The sequence below is a fragment of the Pyrus communis genome, chromosome 17 (assembly GCF_041283825.1).
Source record: "Pyrus communis isolate YQ-2024b chromosome 17, ASM4128382v1, whole genome shotgun sequence".
NCBI classification, from domain to species: Eukaryota; Viridiplantae; Streptophyta; class Magnoliopsida; order Rosales; family Rosaceae; genus Pyrus; species Pyrus communis.
The window spans coordinates 18569373-18590498 of record NC_142581.1 but is presented as its reverse complement, the minus strand read 5'-3'; the positions used below and the strand labels follow the sequence as shown (position 1 = coordinate 18590498).

Here is a 21126-nt window from a genome sequence, read left to right as displayed (position 1 = left end):
CTGATAGAAAAATCACAAAGGGTCTATACTGTCTAATCAGCCTATGTAGCGCCCGAACTACCGTGTTCGACCCAAGACCATGGTAGTTCCAAAGCAAGTACATTATGGCTAACTTGTGGTTATTTCAGATTAGCTGCCACCGCCACTTATTGTTGAACCATCTTCCCTTGTCACCTCCTCTTCCACTCCTTCCTTTGTAATACCAGATACATAATTCTAGCCATCATCTCTCTATATTGGCACTTCCTGAAGATCCTCCTCAACTATTAGAACCCTCTACCTCTGAGAACTTTCCACCATGGTGTTAAGACCAATAGCCATGCTCCTCCGTCTTCTCCTTCTTCCTTGTGCCGCACTTCTTTCGTCCTTTTTTTGCCCTCTTGTTAGATGTCTGCATGTTGTTCTTTCTATCCTCAGCAGCTCTCTTCATCCCCAGTTTCTTAAAGAACTCTCCAAGGTGGTGTTCCACCGTATTTCCATCAACTAACACCGAAGTAAGTTGCTATTGTAACATCTGTGTTGTTGAAGGGAGTCCTCTGAAAATCATCGCATAACCTCGTTGGAGTCGGCTCCAATTTAACACGAGGGGGTACATTAATTGTTTTGCTTGGCCCCGCCTTTGTTACTTCTGATAGTCCAACTTCATCTATCTTATCTATCCTTACGCCCCTACTTTAGGCTCTATTGCCTAGCCCAGTTAGTTGCCAAGTTTGTCCCATTTATTTCCCCCAACAATCATTTGGTGTGCCCTATTTGGTTGCGGTCCAGTTATAATGACTTAGATCAGCCCAATTTCACCTTCCAGCTTGGTCAAATGACAAGATCCATCATTTTGCCTCTTCCGCCCCAAGCATTGGCCCTGAATTGAGCTCCTGGCTTCCCCTCCTTCTCTGTTACGCATGGAAAAACCTCCATCTATAGAACCAATTTTCCTTTTTTCTCTACTTTCTCAAGCGCATCGTCTCTGACCATGGGGCACCACCATCGATCTTTCAATCTCTGGCACATCATATACCATCTTAGTTCTGGTTCATTCTCCATATCCAGCAAAATTACCACTAATAGGTGGAAAGGAACACTTGTTATTTTCATGTCTTATTCTCTCACACCTGTAGCAAAAATCCTGCAGCCTCTCGTACCAGAATTCAACCTACGAGTCTCAATCCTCATTCCTAGTTAGCCAGCATCCTGTTGGTAAGGGATTAGAAGTGTCGAACATCATCCTAACCCTTAGGAAGCCACGAGCACGTGACAAGTCCTCCACCTCTACAACTTCTTTGATTTCCCTAGCTAGCATTCGCACATTCGCATCGGTACTAAGGTTCAAAGGGATGCCTTTCAGTTGGACCTAAAAAAAAACCATATTCATCTCAACTTCTTCTAAAGCAAGATCATCCTGCCATCTCTTGACAGAGAAGTTCTTCTTCATCACTGACCATAGGACTTGGTCTAGAATCCTAGCTGTCACCTCCTCATCTTTGACACTATTATGATAAAGGTGTTATCTTTAACCCAGTTAACCTGGACCTCTTTATACTCTTTCGAGGCACTCCTTAAAATGTTCCTTATCCCCCATTTGGTAAGTGAGTGATCCACTAGTGCTACACCCATCAATTTGACCCCATGTTCCATATTGGTCAACTTCATTGCCCTTTCTAAGTAGACCACAAGATCATCAACATCCGTTTGCGCCATGGCTCTGTGGACTTTCCTTCTCACACTACAGTACTCCTTGACTTCATCTAAAAGTAATTGGTTCTTGTACCCTTGATAATGTAGTACCAGAAGAAAGATACAAACAAGGAAAACAGGAAGAATTTTGCACTTACCCTTTGCCAGCTTTGTCCTTCACACTTACCACTCATCTTCCACTCCAGCCTTAATTGTAATCCTAATGGTTGAACTACCGCCTGACCAAACTCAGTGACAGTAAATGCGAATCAAATCAGAGGTCAATCGCCAATGATAGTGGATTAGGGATTCACCTAGTATCGAATCTCCCTTAGTAGCAAATAATCAAATTCTGCTCTGACCACCAATCGAGCCCCACCCACCAAAGGAGGGATTAAACACCTTGGGTGGGTTAATTCACTTCCAGATCTACCTTGTCAATCAACCCCACCCGCTAGGTATGAAGGATAAATGCACCTTTAATGGGTAGAGCGAGGTTGAGGTAGGGGAATACGAACCCCACGTACTAGATGAGAAATGAATACTCGTTGGAGAGGTTAAGGCTAGATCTAGGACAGGAATATACAAATACCATTAATAACTTCGATTTGGTAGGTTAGGGATTTGAAAGCACGAAAAAGGAAAGATTTGGGGGTGTTGGAAATCCCTAAACTTAGTTTCCAGAATAGTATAGGGGTAAGACCCAATTTTCACCGATGGTGCCAGGTTCAATGATAGAAGTAGAATTAGGGTAGATCTCTCACAACGGATGGAATGACTCTCATGGCGGAGAGAATAACCTCTTTAACTTGACTTTAATCTCAATTCCTCGTTTAAAACTAAAATTCATCCCTTAACTCTTAAAACTCAACTTTTGTTCTATCGTACCTAGACTCTGTAATAGGCATTACCTTTGCTTTGGCGGCAACATAATATAGGTGCTTCATCTTTGAGAACAATGATAATATACGTATTTTAATTGAGATTCATAACTGATTAGTCTGATTTATTGTTAAAGGGGAAGATTTTGGTGGTAACAAGGCCATGCCCTCGCCTAAAAAAGATTGGGTTTTAGGTAGCCACTGTTCTGGAGTTTGGGCATAGGTGTTTCAGTTTTAGTGGGTTTTAGGCATTGATGTTGAAGGCCTTATTGATAATTATCAAGGTTCTAAAGGCACTAGAGTTTAATCGGGTAACGGATATGGGTCTAGCACCTAGGCGTCTAGGCTTTTTTTTTTAATTTGAATTAAATTTATTATATAACATATAAATAAATGTCTACCCATACTTAAAAAAATATATATACTTGTATTAGGATAATATCCATGATCTCCAAGCGGGACAGGCTACCCCTAGACAGATATTTACATGGACCCCTTCTAATACGCAGTGTGGTTTTGCTAGCGTGGTCATTGGGCATGCGAACGGGTCAGTCGTTGCTGCTCATAGATCAAAGATTTTGGCCTCACGGTTGAGGTGGCTGAGGTTGTGGCAGGTCTTGAGGGCTGCATTCTAGCTACTCAAGTTGGGCTTTGCAAAATCATTATGGAGTCGGATTCCATGGAGACTATTAATGTGGGGAAGCTTTCTAGCTCTATTACTTGTCGTGGTTCCTAGGTCAGTAAACAAGGTTATGGATTGGTTAGCATCTTTAAAAAAAAATTAGGGATGAGTGTTTCTAAGTGGGTCAACAAACATCCATCTTCAATTGTCCACATTTTGAACAAGGATGGCTTACCATGTCCACTTTAAGTCGGTACTGGAGGGGTGTTGGGAAGTATCGTTGTTGGTTAGCTGGTAGTGTCTTGCTCATTGTATATTCCCAGCACTCTTTTTGTTATTGTTATGTTCTGTTGTGTTGGTCCTTTATTGGGCTTTCCCTTGTATTTGTTGGCTTGTGCCTTAGTAATGATATTTCCAATTAAAAAGAAATGAAAATTATCTATTTTTTTGTCTAAGTAAGAGTTGCAACCTAGGCGGATCTAGCCAGCGCCTAGGCAAGTTTAGGCGCCATTAATTTTCAAACGCGTAGAGATTAATCAGGATGGTGGCCAGCCACTTAGTACCTAAGCGGCGTTATACTAAGATCTTTAGAACAATGATAATTATTACTATGTGGGGACAAGTTTCTTTAGATGAAATTTAGAAAAATTTTAACTTATTGCACTGTGGAGTTTATTTATACAAAAAAACTAACCCAATTGGGTTGTAGGCATTTTATGACTAAGTGAAGGTTATTCCTATATAGAGTATCACTATCGCGAGATTTTACTCTAACAGATTCAACATATTACTTTCTTATTATACTGATATTCTTGAGATTCTGGGCACAGTTGTCATCTCATGGAACTTTTCTTATATCATCACAACTTGATATTGATTTAAAACAAAGTCCACACTTTTCATCGATCATGTCTCCCTCACCCTTGGCTTATATTAGTTGGCCCCATCACAAACATGAAGAATACATACAGAATGAAGAGAAATTGGCAAGGCGACCCATGTGTGCCTTAAGAATACTCGTGGGAAGAGTTAAATTGCAGCTATAATGGTTATGAGCCCTCCCGTAATCATATACTTGTAAGTATACAATTCTACATTTGTAGACAAACATACATTTTTCACACATCTTGCTAAAATTTCTATCCCACTTATACATCCTTGGTAATGTTATGTAAAGTCAATGCAGGAACATGTCTTGTAGCAGCATCATTTTGTTCCGTAGTCTTACTAATTTGGAAGAGTACTTGTGCTTTGTGAAAGAGAAGAAGGATCATTGTTCAGAAGCTATGATAGTTTCGCAAGTATGTATTCATATGTTTTCCTTTGAGGTGTTAATCTGTTGGTTATGCTTGTACAAGTAATTCAATGGAGATAATTTGGTTCTGAGGTTGTGTTGTTGATGTAGTTCTTACATGTGGTATCAAAGCCATAGATTATGCCCATTGAGTTCGAATTGATGTTCAATTTTATTGCTTGAACAAGAGCATGTTTACTGGGTGAACCAAAGCCACTGATATAGAAAACAAATCTAGGGTTCTTTAACTTTTTAAAAGAAAAACAACATCATATGAGTAAAGAACCATTATAACCTTTAAAATAATTTTAAAAAAAATCGACTATTAACTTTTTGGGTTTTCTCTCTTTCACTCTCTATTGTTTTTGTTGGTTTCTCTTTTTCTGTCTCTTGAATGCGATCTTCCGGTCTTAACAATTTGCAATCTTGAAAGGTATGTTCTAGGATTCACAATGAATTTAAAGAATTTTAGATTTAGGATTGAAAATACTCGAAAGTTTTTCAAAACAAGTTTTGAAGAAATTTGAAATGATTGAGATTGCTTCCACTGTTATTAAAATTATATTGTGATTAGAATATTTCGATTTTCTCAACCTATGAGATCAGATGTACATGATGTGATCTAGAAGCCATCCTTTTGAACATAAATCTTATTGTTGAATTCCATTGTTTACTCTTGATAGGAGCATATTCATGCGACTTAATTAGCTTGTTCTCGTGCATTTATGTTGTGTTTACTTAGCTATTTTAGTGTTTAAGGCTACTTTTGTGTATTTTCAGATTATAAGGCCAAAGTGTGCAAGAAGATGCAAATTGGAGTCTTTTGGAGCGAAAGAGGAATGAATGAGTTGAAGATTTGAAGAAATGACGAATTCCTACTCCAACGATGAATTCTTACCAAAACGAGGAATCCTACTCAAACAAGGTTTCCTATTTTAGGAAAGTTAATCCTAAGTTTCCCATTTTGGTAACCTTTCCTAAACTTAAACGTCCGTATTTTCTAGCCACTTTGACGGCCTTGTATGCATTTTAGGACACAAAACCATGGCCCTAGCCCACTTTAAAGCCCTAGCCGCACCTTGCAGCCATCCCTTTTAATTTCTGATTTTATTTCCTAATTCTAGAAGCTTTTAACTTAATTCTAATTCACCAAAATAAAAGAGGGTTTGAATTTCTAAACCCTAGGGTTTCCACCATTTAGCCGCACCTTAGGGACCTCTTATTATTTTTCTTTTCATATTTTTCAGCAAAAAAATAAATAAAACAAAACAGCCACAAAAACCTAATTCCTTTACTAAGCCGTGGCCTCCCATCCATGTTTCACCCTAAGTCTTCTAAATCATAGCAGCCGCACCTTTTTCCTAACCTTGGGGGGATTATTCATTCACTTCTCAACCTGCCACATTCATCATTCACCCTAAAAAAAAAAAACAAAATATTGACTCTTGCCGTAGCACCTTAAGCCATTTATTTGATATTTTAATAAGCCATTTCATTGATATTTTAATTAGCCATTTTTCAACCTAAAACCAAAGCCGTGACTTCCCATTCCTTATTATTCTATTATTAAACCTAATACTCCCATAAGCCGCAGCCAATATATTATTATTTTCTCCATTCTCCATTTGATATTGGGGGGAGCCACCTAAAAACCTAATTAATTTTTCCCTTAAACAGCCGCATTCCCCTTCCATTCCAGGAGCCTCCCATTATTGCCGTGCTGCCACCACACCAATCCGCAGCCAACCATCATAAATTCACACACAAAACAAAAAAACTGCCGCATCCCACCACCCAAAAACTGAACAGCCGCACCTTTTTTCTCCATTCCAGCCGTAGCCTCCATAACCCTTTTTCCCATTCCAATATTTTTCAGCCGTCACCACCATCCCATATTTTTCCAATTCCCATATTTTCACTGCAAGCCGTGCATCCCAACTCCCAAAAACCGTGCAGCCTTCACACACAAAACATCACAGCCGCAGCAAGGAGAAGAAGAAAGAGGACTTAGACGCGCAGAAATTCAAGTGGATTCGTTGTGCGTTCTAGGTGTAATCAATCCTTTGTTCTTTATGTTTAAATTCAATTTTATTTTTCTTGTTGTGAACATGAGAGGCTAAACCCCTATTTAGCTAGGGGGTGATTCGAAACCATGTTTATGCTTGCAATATGATTTGATTACGTTTGGTTGGAATTTCATGAATGGTGAATTCAATTTGTTTAACTGCTTGATCGATAACTTATTTGTGTATGTTTATTGAGAGTGCACGCTTAATTTTCATGCATGAATATGACGCTAGAATATAAGTGAGTTTCACCTAATAGTTATGAACTTATATTCACAAGTAGTGGAGGTTGCTTATAAACAATCGCGTTAAATAAATTCTTGGCATAAGTTTCATGCAATCATAGTAACGAATGCCTCGTCAACACTTATAGTTTTCATGATGCTTAATGATTCTTGCTTGTATCTCTATTATGCAATTCATGTAGGGAACTTGTGGGGAATGCTTTGGGTTGTCGCATGCAATCATCCAATTCATTAACTTAAGGAAAACTTGACGGTTAATTTAAGCGGACCTAATTAACCCGGGGTGTTGAGTTTCATAATTTATCGAAAGACCAACCGAAAATCATCTTGTATGCAAGTGTGACATGTGTGGAGAAGAACCTTCTAGCTAGCATTCCATCCATATTTTCATCACATCCATATTTACATTCTGCCTTTTAATTACAATTCGTGCATTTAGTTAATTTCGTCAAAACCTCAATCCCCCTTTACTTTAGTGTCTAATTTAGTTAGAAAGTGTCTTAGTTTGTGTTTATAAGTGTTTTGTATTCTTTGAGTCTAGTTTAGTGTTTTTAACGTTTGTTTTACGTTTTTGAGTCAGTTTCCAAGTGATTTAGTAATCCCTCCTAATCCCCGGTCTAGAACGATCCCTACTTGCATCTTTAGTAATCCCTCCTCCAAAAATTTGATGCGAACTAATTAAGCACACAAATTAAAACCCTCTTGTGACAATTGTAGTAAAGATGCAAGTAGGGATCGTTCTAGACCGGGGATTAGGAGGGATTACTAAATCACTTGGAAACTGACTCAAAAACGTAAAACAAACGTTAAAAACACTAAACTAGACTCAAAGAATGCAAAAATAAACAATAAAACACTAAAACAAATCAAAAGACTCAAAGAATACAAAGCACTTATAAACACAAACTAAGACACTATCTAACTAAATTAGACACGAAGGTAAAGGGGGATTGAGGTTTTGACGAAATTAAACTAAATACACAGCTTGTAATTTAAAGGCAGAATGTAAATATGAATGTGATGAAAATATGGATGAATGCTAGCTAGAAGGTTCTTCTCCACACATGTCACACTTGCATACAATTTGATTGTCAGTTGGTCTTTCGATAAATTATGAAACTCAACACCCCGGGTTAATTAGGTCCGCTTAAATTAACCGTCAAGTTTTCCTTAAGTTAATGAATTGGTTGGGTTAGCGCAACGCAATTCAAAACATTCTCCAAAAGTCCTTTACGTGAAAAGCACAATAAAGATACAATCAAAGATCATTAAGCATCATGAAAACTATAAGTGTCGACGAGGCATTCGTTACTATGATGAGCATGAAACTAGTGCCAAGAATTCATTTAACGCGATTGTTTATAAGCAACCTCCACTACTTGTGAATATAAGTTCATAACTATTAGGTGAAATTCACTTATATTCTAGCGTCATATTCATGCATGAGAATTAAGCGTGCACTCTCAATCAACATAGATAAATAAGTTATCGATCAAGCAGTTAAACAAATTGAATTCACCATTCATGAAATTCCAACCAAAAGTAATCAAATCATATTGAAAGCATAAACATGGTTTCGAATCACCCCCTAGCTAATTAGGAATTTAGCCTCTCATGTTCACAACAAGAAAAATAAAATTGAATTTAAACATAAAGCACAAAGGATTGTTTACACCTAGAACGCCCAACGAATCCACTTGAATTTCTGCGCGTCTAAGTCCCTCTTTCTTCTTCTCCTTGCTGCGGCAGTGAGGTTTAGGGAATTTCTGGATGTTATTTTGGGTTGGGGATGGATTTAGGGAAGTGTGGTGGTGCGGCAAGGTGGTGGAGTGATGGAGGAAGGTTTGTATGGTGGCTGGAAGGGTGGAGAAGGGTGCGGACAGGTTGGAAAGTTGCTGGAATGGCAGGGAGAAGTGCGGCTGGAATGGCAGAATTTTTAATGGGAAAAGGCACGGCTGGAAGAATAATAAAATAGGAAAATGGTGGCTGCCAATTGTGTAGAGAATGGATGGCTTAGGGAGGAAATTTGAAATGATTGAGATTGCTTCCACTGTTATTAAAATTATATTGTGATTAGAATATTTCGATTTTCTCAACCTATGAGATCAGATGTACATGATGTGATCTAGAAGCCATCCTTTTGAACATAAATCTTATTGTTGAATTCCATTGTTTACTCTATGTATGCTTTATCTTGAAAGATGAAAGGCTATATGTATGATTAAATTGATTCATATTGTGATTATATAGTGAATTAGATAGACATCAGGAATCTTACAAGATTCGAATAGTTGATTTCATTGTTGTCTTATGTAGTTTCACTAAAAACAATTAATTTGGCATTTGTGCCAATACTCACTAGTAGAAGTAATTATAAAAAATGAAGAACAAATATAAAATTGCTTCTGACACTGAATGAATATGATATTGCATTTGACACACCTCACCTGCATCTCTGACTGACAAGAGTACAAAAGCTGAGAAGGCTGATTTTGAGAGGTGGACAAGGGCTAACAAGGTTGCATTGACCATAATGAAGAATGCAATGACTGATACAATGCGTGGAGGAATCAAGAAATTTGATATGGCATCTAACTGCCTTAAAGCTATGGAGTGTAAGTTTAAAGAATCACAAAAGGGAGAGATTGGTCAACATATGACTCTTCTAACTACTTACAAGTTTGAAGAATGAGGTTAATTAGAGATCATATCATGAAGATGATTGAGGCTTTCCAGAAGCTTAATTCTTTGAATGTCAAATTGATGAGAATCAGTTGGTTTTTATGATCCTGCAAGCACTACCTCTGAAGTTCAGCCAATTGAAGATCTCTTACAACACTGAAGACAAAATCTAGACAGTTGATGAACTTATTGCTTAGTGTGTACAAGAAGAAAATAGAGAAAAGCAAGAGAAAAGAAGGAAGTTGACTGTCAATTTTGTGCAAGCCTCGAAGGGAAAGAAAGAGTTCAATACTAATTTGGGTAAAACTTCTAAATTCCAACCTTTTGATAAGTCCAATGTGCCTGCTAAAAATTCCTTTTTCTCTAAGTCTAACAATCTTAAGGTGAAAACTAAAAATATTGAAAAGATTAGATGTCACCATTGTACTTTGACCAAAAAAAAAAAAAAGATGTCACCATTTAAAACTAACCGCTACTATAGAAAAGACTGAGAAATTTTCAAGGATTGGTTTAGGGCTAAAGGTAAAACTGATGTTGTTTATGTCTGTGAAGAATCAAATCCCATTGAAATCCTTGCAAACTCTTGGATATAACAAACACACTGCATGGTTTTGAAAACAAAAACAAACAAGTTGCTTTAATGTTTTTGTTGGTGAAGGAACTAAAGTTTCAGTTGAGGCTGTTGGAATCGATAAACTCAAAATAGCCACTAGTTTTGTGTTGGAATTGTAAAATATTTTTTTATGTGCCCACAATGAGAAGGAATTTGATTTCTGTATCAAAATTAGTCAGGCAAGATTTTGTTTTCATGGGAAGTGATGAATGTGTCAATTTTTTCCGAAAAGGCTCGTTTGCTTGGAAAAGCATTTTTGCATGTGATGTGAAAATTAACTTGACACACAAATTAAACCCTATTTGTGACAATTGTAGTAGATATGTAAGTAGGGATCGTTCTAGACCGGGGATTAACTAGGGATGCTAATCTATGTAAATAAGACTCAAAAACACTAAATTAGACTCTATGGACTCAAAACTAACTTTAGACACTTAAAACAGCAACCAAAACTCAAAAAGACTCACTTTTAGACTCAATAAAGGTTTTGGACGAAAATAGGACTTGACTAGACTCAAAAGACTCAAGGAAAACAAGTTTTGACTCAAATATGAAGACTAAATAACATGGGGATTGTTTTTGACGAATTTTAGACTCAAAACAAAAACTTAGTAGTAAACACTTTTGAAAAACGAATTTAGGTAAAACAAATGGGTAAAAGGCTAGTTAGAGGGTCCTTCTCCACACATGATATATGCATACAAACCAATGTCCAGTTATTACTCCTTTAGACTATGAATGACAACGCCCCAAATTAGTTGCATCGCACAACTAACTCTCAAGTTTTCCTTATTTCATTGAATTGAATGAAAACGCATTACAACCAAATTATCTTTTTCAAGTTCTTTATATGAGATGCATAACAAAGATACATATCAAAAGTCATTAAGCTTTGTGAAAACTATAAGCGTTGACAAGGCACTCATCACTATGAAACGCATGAGATTTGTACCAAGGATTTACTTAACGCGATTGTGACTAGCAACCTCCACTACTTGTGAGTATAAGTGAATAACAATTACGTGAAACCCTCCTAGACTCTAGCATCAAGTTTATGCATGCAAATTAAGTGTTAACCCCCAACCCACATACATAAGCCAGTTTTAATAACTTAGATAAGCAAATCACATTCATGCCTTAAGTAATAATAACCGAACGTAATTAATTCATATAAAACATATAATCATGGCTTCAAATTCTCCTCTAACTAAAGAGAAGTTAGTTCCTCATGTTCGCAAAACAAAGATAATTAAATTTAAACATTGAACTAAGTCTAAGGATAGAAAGAACCAAGAAAAACGCTCCACACTCCAATGGCATGCACGACACTCCCTTGGATGGCAGGTTGCACAATTCCTCCTTTCCTTGCTTCCTTGCTTGCGGCACTAGGGTGTTGTAGAATGGATTGTGGTGTTTGATGGATGAAAGTATGAATGAATGAATGTGTGAGTGGATGAATGAATGGTGCGGCATAGGGCTGTTTATATAGGCTTAATTAGGCACTCTTAGTGAAGGAAAAGGATTGCACAATCCCATTGAAAAAGGGTTAATTCAGGGCAGAAATCAAATGGGAATTGGATTAGGGAGTTCGGCTAGGATTTAGGAATTCTAGAAGGTTTTGGTGCGGCATGTGTATAGGGCTGAGATAAGGTTTCTAGAAGGGATGGTTTAGGGCAGATTCCTAAACCTAAAGGGCCAAGGATACATGATATTTGTGTAGGAGAAGGATTTGCAATTCCTAAACCTACAAGGAATTGAGTTCTTGCGGCAATTGAGTGGATAAGGTTCCTAGAAACTGAATTAGGTGTTTAATTGTGTAATTAACTCCCTCTAATAAGCTAGGTTTAAGTCCTAACCTGATTTGGATAGGATATAATAGGATAATGTTAGAGATAGGATAGGATAAGGTTTCTAGGATAGGATAAGATAAGGTTGGATAAGGTTGGATAAGGTTCCTTGTTTCTTGCTTCTTCCTTATGCATTTGGGCTTCCTCCACCAGATTTGTAGCCTTTCCTAGCCATTCTTGACTTCAATTTCGTCCATCCTCTTTGCTCCATGGTTAAGCTATCCAATCCATGCCCAAAAATGCTCCAAATAGCCTCAAAATGCTCTTTCTTGCTCCTTTTGCCATTAGGACCTAAAAACACACGAAAATAACTTAAAAGACTGAAATAAATAGTAATTAACTCACTAAATGCAAGGAAACAACGTAACTAAGTAGCATAAATATGCTCCTATCAAATTCCCCCACACTTAGCTTTTGCTAGTCCTCGAGCAAAACGAAATAAACAAAACACAATCTAGACCTTCCAACATGTACCTCAGGGATTTCCAATGAGCATGACACATTTAAAGAATACCACATTCATAGATTTTAGTTATCCCTACCCTCGAGCATATACTTAACCATAGTTATCACTCACTAGCTCGCATTTAATCAATTAAAACATGATTTTGAAGGTAGTAACATGCCTTAGAGAATTCCCTCAATTCCTCACTGGATATACTCTCTATTTTCACACAGATTTTCTGACTACACTCCCTACACTAGGTATATGTGAGAAGATTGATTTAAATATGAAAACTAATACTCACATATGTCATAACAAAGAAGGCATTTTCCGGAATTATTAACATGTATATGATCTCATGAATGGAATGCTACTACTTAGACGCGAGAACCAGGGATACCATATGCTCAAACCAATTTTAAACTCCACATATTGAAACACATAACAACCAAGATTGAAGTCAAAGGGTTTGTAACGGGGCTAAGGTATTTGGCTAACAAAGAAAGGTAAGGATAAACAAGAGTTCTTAAAGCAATAGTAAGCAAAGTAATAAACACTTTAGAATTCACTTTTGAATGCAAAAACCAACTTTGAACACCAAGGGAAGAATCACACAAAACTTAGGGTCAAATTCAAACTTTTGGACCCTTTCTTCAACAATCAATACTTGTGAGTTCATTCTCACTTATTTTCAACTCCTTTTCTTCTTTTTCTTCTTCTTTTTCACGATTTTTTTTTTCTCTTTTTTTTTTTTTTTTTTTTTTTTTCCGTGCCCTATTCTTTCTTTGGCACACAAACATACTACTCCATGAATTCCTACGAAAATCCCTTCCCCCCACACTTGTTTTTCTGCAACTTTTAGATCAAAATGAATTCCCTCTAAGTCATGCTTTACTATCCTTTAAGAATAAGGGTTTGGATAATCCTAATCTAGGCTAGGTAAGGATTATGTGGTTAACAAAGAAAATAGGCTAAATAAGGCTCAAAGTGGGTTTAAACCTACAATACATATGTAAATGGGTAAGGCTTTTTGGCTCTGGGTTTAAACTAACCAACTTCATCTTATTATTTGTTATGCTAATCAATTTTATGCTTTGAATGAAATGGGCGTGAGTTCTAGTATTTGGAACTATAGTGATGAAACGCATTCTAAGTAGTAACCAAGCAAAGAATGATGAGACCATGCAACGACTTTAGAAAACAAGAAATCAAGATTAATAACTCTCCAAAGAATGTTTAGGCTCAAATCTCTCAGAGTTGTAGCGTTAGTTTGAGTTTCTTCCTTCAAGCATGTTACAAAAACTGATTTTTTATTTGTGATTACATGTGAATTCATGCATGTCAACTATAACCAAGCATATAACCAAAAAGCATATCAAACTTCCATCCATGTTTGTAACTTTCTTTAATAGTCATGCAATTAAAAACCAAATCCTCATCATTGTGTTGGAAGGTACCATAAGACACAAACACAAAAACAAAACGACTCGAAAAACAACTCTTTTTGGGTTTTTTAAAACACTATTTTTCGATTTTTTTTTTTTTCAAATTTTCGGATTTTCTGTTTAAGTCACATAAAAACACTTCAAAACACACGAAAAACACTTAAAAACAGTAAAAAAACAATTTTCGAAATGATGGGTGATAAAATCCCACGAATTTGCATGAAAAACACTTTGTTTACCCCCCCACACTTAAACCAAACATTGTCCTCAATGTTTTAAGTATAGACTCACAACCAAACAAACAATTACCACAACTAACAAACACGACAATCATGGCAAAATAAAAGCAATAAAGAGTAGGGTTTAGGAACGCAAATCTGGTTATGGAGTGCCGGAGCTTCCTCGTTCTTCTTTATTTGCATGGGTTGCCTCCCAAGAAGCGCTTGCTTTAACGTCTTCCAGCCGGACGATCCTTCTTCTTAACCTTCAAGTGGGCCCACGGCATGGAAGCTTTCTCCATCCACGACATGCTCTTCAAAGTTCTCATAGTATGGCTTCAAACGATGTCCGTTGACTTTGAACTCTTGGCCGGTCTTTAAGCTTTGAATTTGGACTGCACCATAAGGAAATACATTAATAACAACAAACGGGCCAATCCACTTAGAACGTAACTTACCTGGAAACAAACGAAGGCGGGAATTGAAGAGTAGCACTTTCTGCCCTAGAACAAATGTCTTGCCACGAATCATCTTGTCATGGAATGCCTTTGACTTCTCCTTGTAAATCAACGCGTTCTCGTATGCTTCATGCCTTATCTCCTCAAGCTCATTTAGTTGAAGCTTCCTATGGATTCCAGCGGCATCAATGTCCATGTTGAATGTTCTGACGGCCCAATGTGCTTTGTGCTCCAACTCAACGGGAAGATGACATGGTTTCCCATAAATGAGCCGAAATGGGGACATTCCAATTGGTGTTTTGTAGGCCGTACGATATGCCCACAACGCATCATTCAAACGCAAGCTCCAATCCTTCCGGTTTGGTCCAACGGTCTTCTCCAAAATTTGCTTGATTTCCTGATTAGAAACCTCGGCTTGCCCACTTGTTTGAGGATGGTAAGGTGTTGCCACCTTATGTGTGACGTTATATCTCTTGAGCAAGGCTTCAATGGTTCGATTGCAAAAATGTGTGACGTTATATCACTTATAAGAACTCTTGGCATTCCAAATCTAGCAAATATGTTAGTTTTGACAAAATCTGCAACCACTTTAGAATCATTAGTACGGGTGGCTTTTGCTTCCACCCATTTCGACACATAATCAACCGCAAGTAAAATATAAAGGAAACCATGAGATGAAGGAAAAGGACCCATAAAATCAATACCCCAAACATCAAAAATTTCAACACCATGGATAGGTGTCTGCGGCATTTGGTCCTTTGGACCTATATTTCCGGTTCTTTGGCATCTATCACATGTTATGCAAAAAGTTCTTGCATCTTTAAATATAGTAGGCCAATAAAAACCACTTTCAAGTACTTTACGTGCCGTCCTTTGAGTGCCAAAGTGACCTCCACATGCATAAGTGTGACAAAACGTTAAAATTGAATTAAACTCCGATTCATGCACACACCTACGAATGATTTGATCCGCACAATATTTCCACAAATAAGGATCATCCCACACATAAAACCGAGCCTCCCTTTTAAGTTTATCACGTTGGTGTTTATTTAGGTCGCTTGGAATTTGTTTAGACACCAAATAATTCACTAAATCGGCATACCATGGCTCACTTACCTCGACGGACATCAATTGCTCATCTGGGAATGTCTCTGGGATAGGTACGGCCTCTTCTTCATGTACCATGCGGCTCAAGTGGTCAGCCACCACATTTTCACTTCCTTTCTTGTCCCGGATTTCGATATCGAACTCTTGAAGTAGAAGCATCCAACGAATAAGCCTTGGTTTAGCCTCCTTTTTGGTGAGTAAGTACTTCAACGCTGCATGATCAGTGTAAATGATAACTTTAGTACCAAGTAAATAAGAACGAAATTTATCTAAAGCAAAAACAACAGCAAGAAGTTCTTTTTCCGTTGTGGAGTAGTTCAATTGGGCATCATTCAAGGTCCGGGATGCATAATAGATGACATGTGGCTGCTTGTTCTTCCTTTGGCCTAAAACGGCTCCTAAGGCATAATTCGAGGCATCGCACATAAGCTCGAAAGGAAGGCTCCAATCTGGTGGAATAATGATGGGGGTCGAAGTGAGCATTTCCTTGAGGTGTTTGAAGGCTTTCTCACACTCCTCATCGAACTTGAATGGCACATCCTTTTGGAGAAGTCGGCAAAGGGGGTTGGAGATTTTTGAAAAGTCCTTGATGAATCGCCTATAGAATCCTGCATGTCCAAGAAAAGAACGAACCTCTCTAACCGAAGTAGGAGAGGGTAAGTAGCGTACAAGATCTATTTTTGATTTGTCAACTTCAATCCCTTTGGCCGAAATTATATGCCCTAAAACTATGCCTTGTTTTACCATGAAATGACATTTTTCCCAATTTAAAACAAGGTTAGTTTCAATGCATCGTTCTAGGATTAAAGTGAGATTATGTAAGCAATCGTCAAACGAATCTCCAAATACACTAAAATCATCCATAAAAACTTCAATTATTTTCTCCACAAAATCTGAAAATATACTTACCATGCATCTTTGAAAGGTGGCCGGTGCATTGCATAAACCGAATGGCATGCGACGATAAGCAAAAGTACCAAAAGGACACGTGAAAGTGGTCTTTTCTTGGTCATCCGGAGCTATGACAATTTGATTATATCCCGAATATCCATCAAGAAAACAATAAAAAGAGTGACCGGCTAACCTTTCAAGCATTTGATCAATGAACGGCAAAGGGAAGTGGTCCTTCCTTGTGGTGGCGTTGAGCTTCCTATAATCGATGCAAACTCTCCAACCCGTTTGGATGCGTGTTGGCACAAGCTCATTCTCAGCATTCTTCACCACCGTCACTCCGGATTTCTTTGGCACTACTTGAATTGGTGAGACCCAACGGCTATCCGAGATAGGATAAATCACTCCGCAATCAAGTAATTTGATAACCTCCTTCTTCACAACTTCCATCATTTGAGGGTTGAGCCGACGTTGAGCCTCTCGAGTTGGTTTAGCCCCCTCCTCTAGAAGTATGCGATGCATGCATGTTGTAGGGCTAATTCCCTTAATATCGGCCAAGGTCCATCCTATGGCTGTTTTGTGTTCTTTCAACACGCGAACCAATTTCTCCTCCTCCATTGCCGTGAGTGATGAAGAAACAATGACGGGCAACGTTTCTTTGTCTCCCAAATAGACATACTTCAAGTGACTTGGCAATGGTTTAAGTTCAAGAACGGGTGCCTGAATCACTGAAGGTAATAACTTGTTAGTAGAAACGGGAATTGAAATTGGGTTTGGGGGCTTACCTTGATATTGTGGCGATAATTCGAGTGAAGCCACCATTTCGGCAATGCCATCATCATGCACGGCCAGATTTGGTGCTCTACCTATTCCTTCGACAATTGTGGTTTCAAGTGGGTCTTTGTCCAATGAATCAAGAAAATACTGCGCCAATGACTCAAGTATATCAATAGAGAAACAAGAATGATCGTCATTAGGATATTTAATAGTTTCAGAAAGATTGAAATCAATAACTTCCCCATCAAATTCCATCGTTAAAGTTCCTTTGAACACGTCGATCTTAGTGCGGGCTGTTTTCATGAAAGGTCTTCCAAGTAGGATCGGCAATGGTGTAGAATGGGGTGAATCCTCCATGTCAAGCACGTAAAAGTCCGCCGGAAAGATCAAATTGTTAACCTGCACCAACACATCTTCCAAAACTCTTTTTGGATAGGCATTAGAACGATCGGCCAATTGAATAATCACACCATCGTTTTTAAGTTCTCCCAAGTTCATAGATGCATAAATTGAGTAAGGCATGACATTTATTGAAGCTCCTAAATCTAGCATAGCATGTTCAAATTTAGTATTTCCAATAACACAAGGAATTGTGAAACTACCTGGATCTTTGCATTTAGGTGGTAGTTTTCTTTGTAACACTGCCGAAACATTCTCACTTACCTGGACCACCTCTTTGTTTGAAATCCTCTTCCTTGTGGTGCAAAGCTCTTTCAAAAATTTCGCATACTTAGGAACTTGCTTAATTGCATCAAGGAGCGGAATATTGACTTGAACTTTCCTAAAGGTTTCCAGAATGTCCTTCTCATTCTCTTCTTTCTTTGATTGCCTAAATCTGCTAGGGAAGGGCACATTTAGTGGAATAGAACTTGACAATGTCGAATTTGGACTTACCATAGGGGTGTTGGACGATTTTAGGGTGGTAGATGGATGCGGCAAGGCTGGTTCCTCCCTTGCCGTGGCCTTTGTGCCTTGTTCATTCTCTTCTTGCAGCAACAAGTCCTCTTCTTGACTTGTTTTGGACGGATTTGGGGTGGTTCCAACTTCCTTACCACTTCTCAACGTGATTGCCTTGGCAGATTCGAACCCTCCCTTTGGATTGACAATGGTTGAGCTAGGGAGCTTGCCTTGGTCTCGGAATTGTCCTACAAACTCCGCAATCTGTCCAATTTGTTTCTCTAAGTGGTCCACCCTTTTGTCTTGGTTTAGCATTGCTTTGGTTTGATTTTCTTGCCCCTGAGACAAATTGGTAAGTAACTTAAGAAGTGTAGCATTATCTAAAGACGTACCTTGATTATTTTGGGCGGATTGGGGTGGTATTGGATCATTGCCATAGGTTTTAATGTAAAACCCCGGGGGTTGTTGCCTAAAGCCTCCTTGTTGTTGAGTTTGTTGAGGCTCCCTCCACTTGAAGTTTGGATGGTCTCTCCACCCCGGATTGTATGTGTTGGAATATGGATCATTCCTTGGTTGATTTTGGCTTGGAAATCCAATGGCATTTGCATTCTCCCATCCCCCTTTCTCAATCAATTGAGGGCACTTGTCCGAAGGATGTCCTTGGATAGAACATACACCGCATACACTTGGACCTTGAATCCTCATTCCTTCGGCCATCTGAGACACAATAGAAGTAAGATTAGCTAATTGAGATTGAATGTCAGATTGGGAACTTACCTCATTCACTTGCTGTCGTGGGATGTCTCTTTGACCAACACCTTCATATTGTTGTGCATTCAATGCTCTATTTGCAATTAAAACCTTGGCATCCACGGGTGTTTTGTCCACCAAAGCACCTCCCGCAGAGGCATCTAGCATTTGTCTCTCTATTGGAAGAAGCCCCTCGTAGAAATATTGAATTAAAAGTTCTTCCTTCATTTGATGTTGAGGGCATGATGCAACTAGAGTCTTGAAACGTTCATAATATGCCGGAAAGGACTCCCCTTGGTTTTGTTGAATGCCACTTATTTTCTTCCTCAAAAGAATCACTCTTGAAGTTGGGAAGAATTTCTCTAAGAATGCCCGCTTCATGCTTTCCCAAGAAGTGACGGTTCCGGGTGCCAATTCGTATAGCCAATCTTTAGCCTTTTCTAGAAGAGATAATGGAAAAGCCTTCATCTTCAAAATGTTCCCATCAACATTGATGGGTGTCATACTCGAACATACCACTTCAAACTCCTTAAGATGCTTGTTTGGATCTTCCATGGACAACCCATGGTATTTGGGAATGTGATGCAACAAGCTAGACTTCAATTCGAACTCATCAGTCTTGCCTTGGGCAGCCATAGGATATTGAATGCACAAAGGTACGGCATTGTCTAGTCCCGAGGCCGAAAGTTCTTTGATTGTTCTATTGTCCGCCGCCATGCTTTCTTCTTCTTCAAATTCAGATTCGGAATCTGAACTTGAACTAGGTGGATAAGGTTCCGGTTGCTTCCTCTTTCTTCTCAAAGTTCGTTCAAAATCGTCGTCAAAATCCAATATGTTTGCACGAATAGGTTGAGAACGACGAGTCATAAACTAGTACCTGAAAATAAAGAACACAACCAAATCAGCAATCTATAGGCACGGCACACTAAAAACAACACAAAGACAAAAAAAAAAAAAAAAAAACACTAAAAAGACACGACACAAACACAAGGGATTGGCACGTTTGCTAATCCCCGGCAACGGCGCCAAAATTTGATGTGAAAATTAACTTGAAACACAAATTAAACCCTATTTGTGACAATTGTAGTAGATATGTAAGTAGGGATCGTTCTAGACCGGGGATTAACTAGGGATGCTAATCTATGTAAATAAGACTCAAAAACACTAAATTAGACTCTATGGACTCAAAACTAACTTTAGACACTTAAAACAGCAACCAAAACTCAAAAAGACTCACTTTTAGACTCAATAAAGGTTTTGGACGAAAATAGGACTTGACTAGACTCAAAAGACTCAAGGAAAACAAGTTTTGACTCAAATATGAAGACTAAATAACATGGGGATTGTTTTTGACGAATTTTAGACTCAAAACAAAAACTTAGTAGTAAACACTTTTGAAAAACGAATTTAGGTAAAACAAATGGATAAAAGGCTAGTTAGAGGGTCCTTCTCCACACATGATATATGCATACAAACCAATGTCCAGTTATTACTCCTTTAGACTATGAATGACAACGCCCCAAATTAGTTGCATCGCACAACTAACTCTCAAGTTTTCCTTATTTCATTGAATTGAATGAAAACGCATTACAACCAAATTATCTTTTTCAAGTTCTTTATATGAGATGCATAACAAAGATACATATCAAAAGTCATTAAGCTTTGTGAAAACTATAAGCGTTGACAAGGCACTCATCACTATGAAACGCATGAGATTTGTACCAAGGATTTACTAAACGCGATTGTGACTAGCAACCTCCACTACTTGTGAGTATAAGTGAATAACAATTACGTGAAACCCTCCTAGACTCTAGCATCAAGTTTATGCATGCAAATTAAGTGTTAACCCCCAACCCACATACATAAGCCAGTTTTAATAACTTAGATAAGCAAATCACATTCATGCCTTAAGTAATAATAACCGAACGTAATTAATTCATATAAAACATATAATCATGGCTTCAAATTCTCCTCTAACTAAAGAGAAGTTAGTTCCTCATGTTCGCAAAACAAAGATAATTAAATTTAAACATTGAACTAAGTCTAAGGATAGAAAGAACCAAGAAAAACGCTCCACACTCCAATGGCATGCACGGCACTCCCTTGGATGGCAGGTTGCACAATTCCTCCTTTCCTTGCTTCCTTGCTTGCGGCACTAGGGTGTTGTAGAATGGATTGTGGTGTTTGATGGATGAAAGTATGAATGAATGAATGTGT

General features: G+C 38.2%; 1 protein-coding gene across 1 annotated transcript; it reads right to left on the bottom strand.

The window, feature by feature from the left end:
* Nucleotides 1-304: 304 nt before the first annotated feature.
* On the bottom strand, nucleotides 305-19776 carry LOC148689563 (uncharacterized). The gene is made up of 3 exons (XM_088688501.1): nucleotides 16927-19776; nucleotides 15525-16833; nucleotides 305-483 (listed from the first exon to the last, which is right to left on the bottom strand). The coding sequence occupies exons 1-3, from the start codon at nucleotides 19774-19776 to the stop codon at nucleotides 305-307; spliced, it is 4338 nt and encodes a 1445-aa protein (XP_088544627.1).
* Between the last annotated feature and the right edge of the window lie 1350 nt (nucleotides 19777-21126).

What these genes read in the sequence shown, in the direction of transcription:
- LOC148689563 (XM_088688501.1), bottom strand. Translation starts at nt 19,776, where the DNA reads ATGACTCGTCGTTCTCAACCTATTCGTGCAAACATATTGGATTTTGAC. An exon ending in ACCCTCAAATGATGGAAGTT is followed by an intron (nt 16,834 to 16,926) that starts GTGAAGAAGGAG and finishes GTAGTGCCAAAG; the next exon opens with AAATCCGGAGTGACGGTGGT. An exon ending in CGACCTAAATAAACACCAAC is followed by an intron (nt 484 to 15,524) that starts GTGATAAACTTA and finishes CTTCGGTGTTAG; the next exon opens with TTGATGGAAATACGGTGGAA.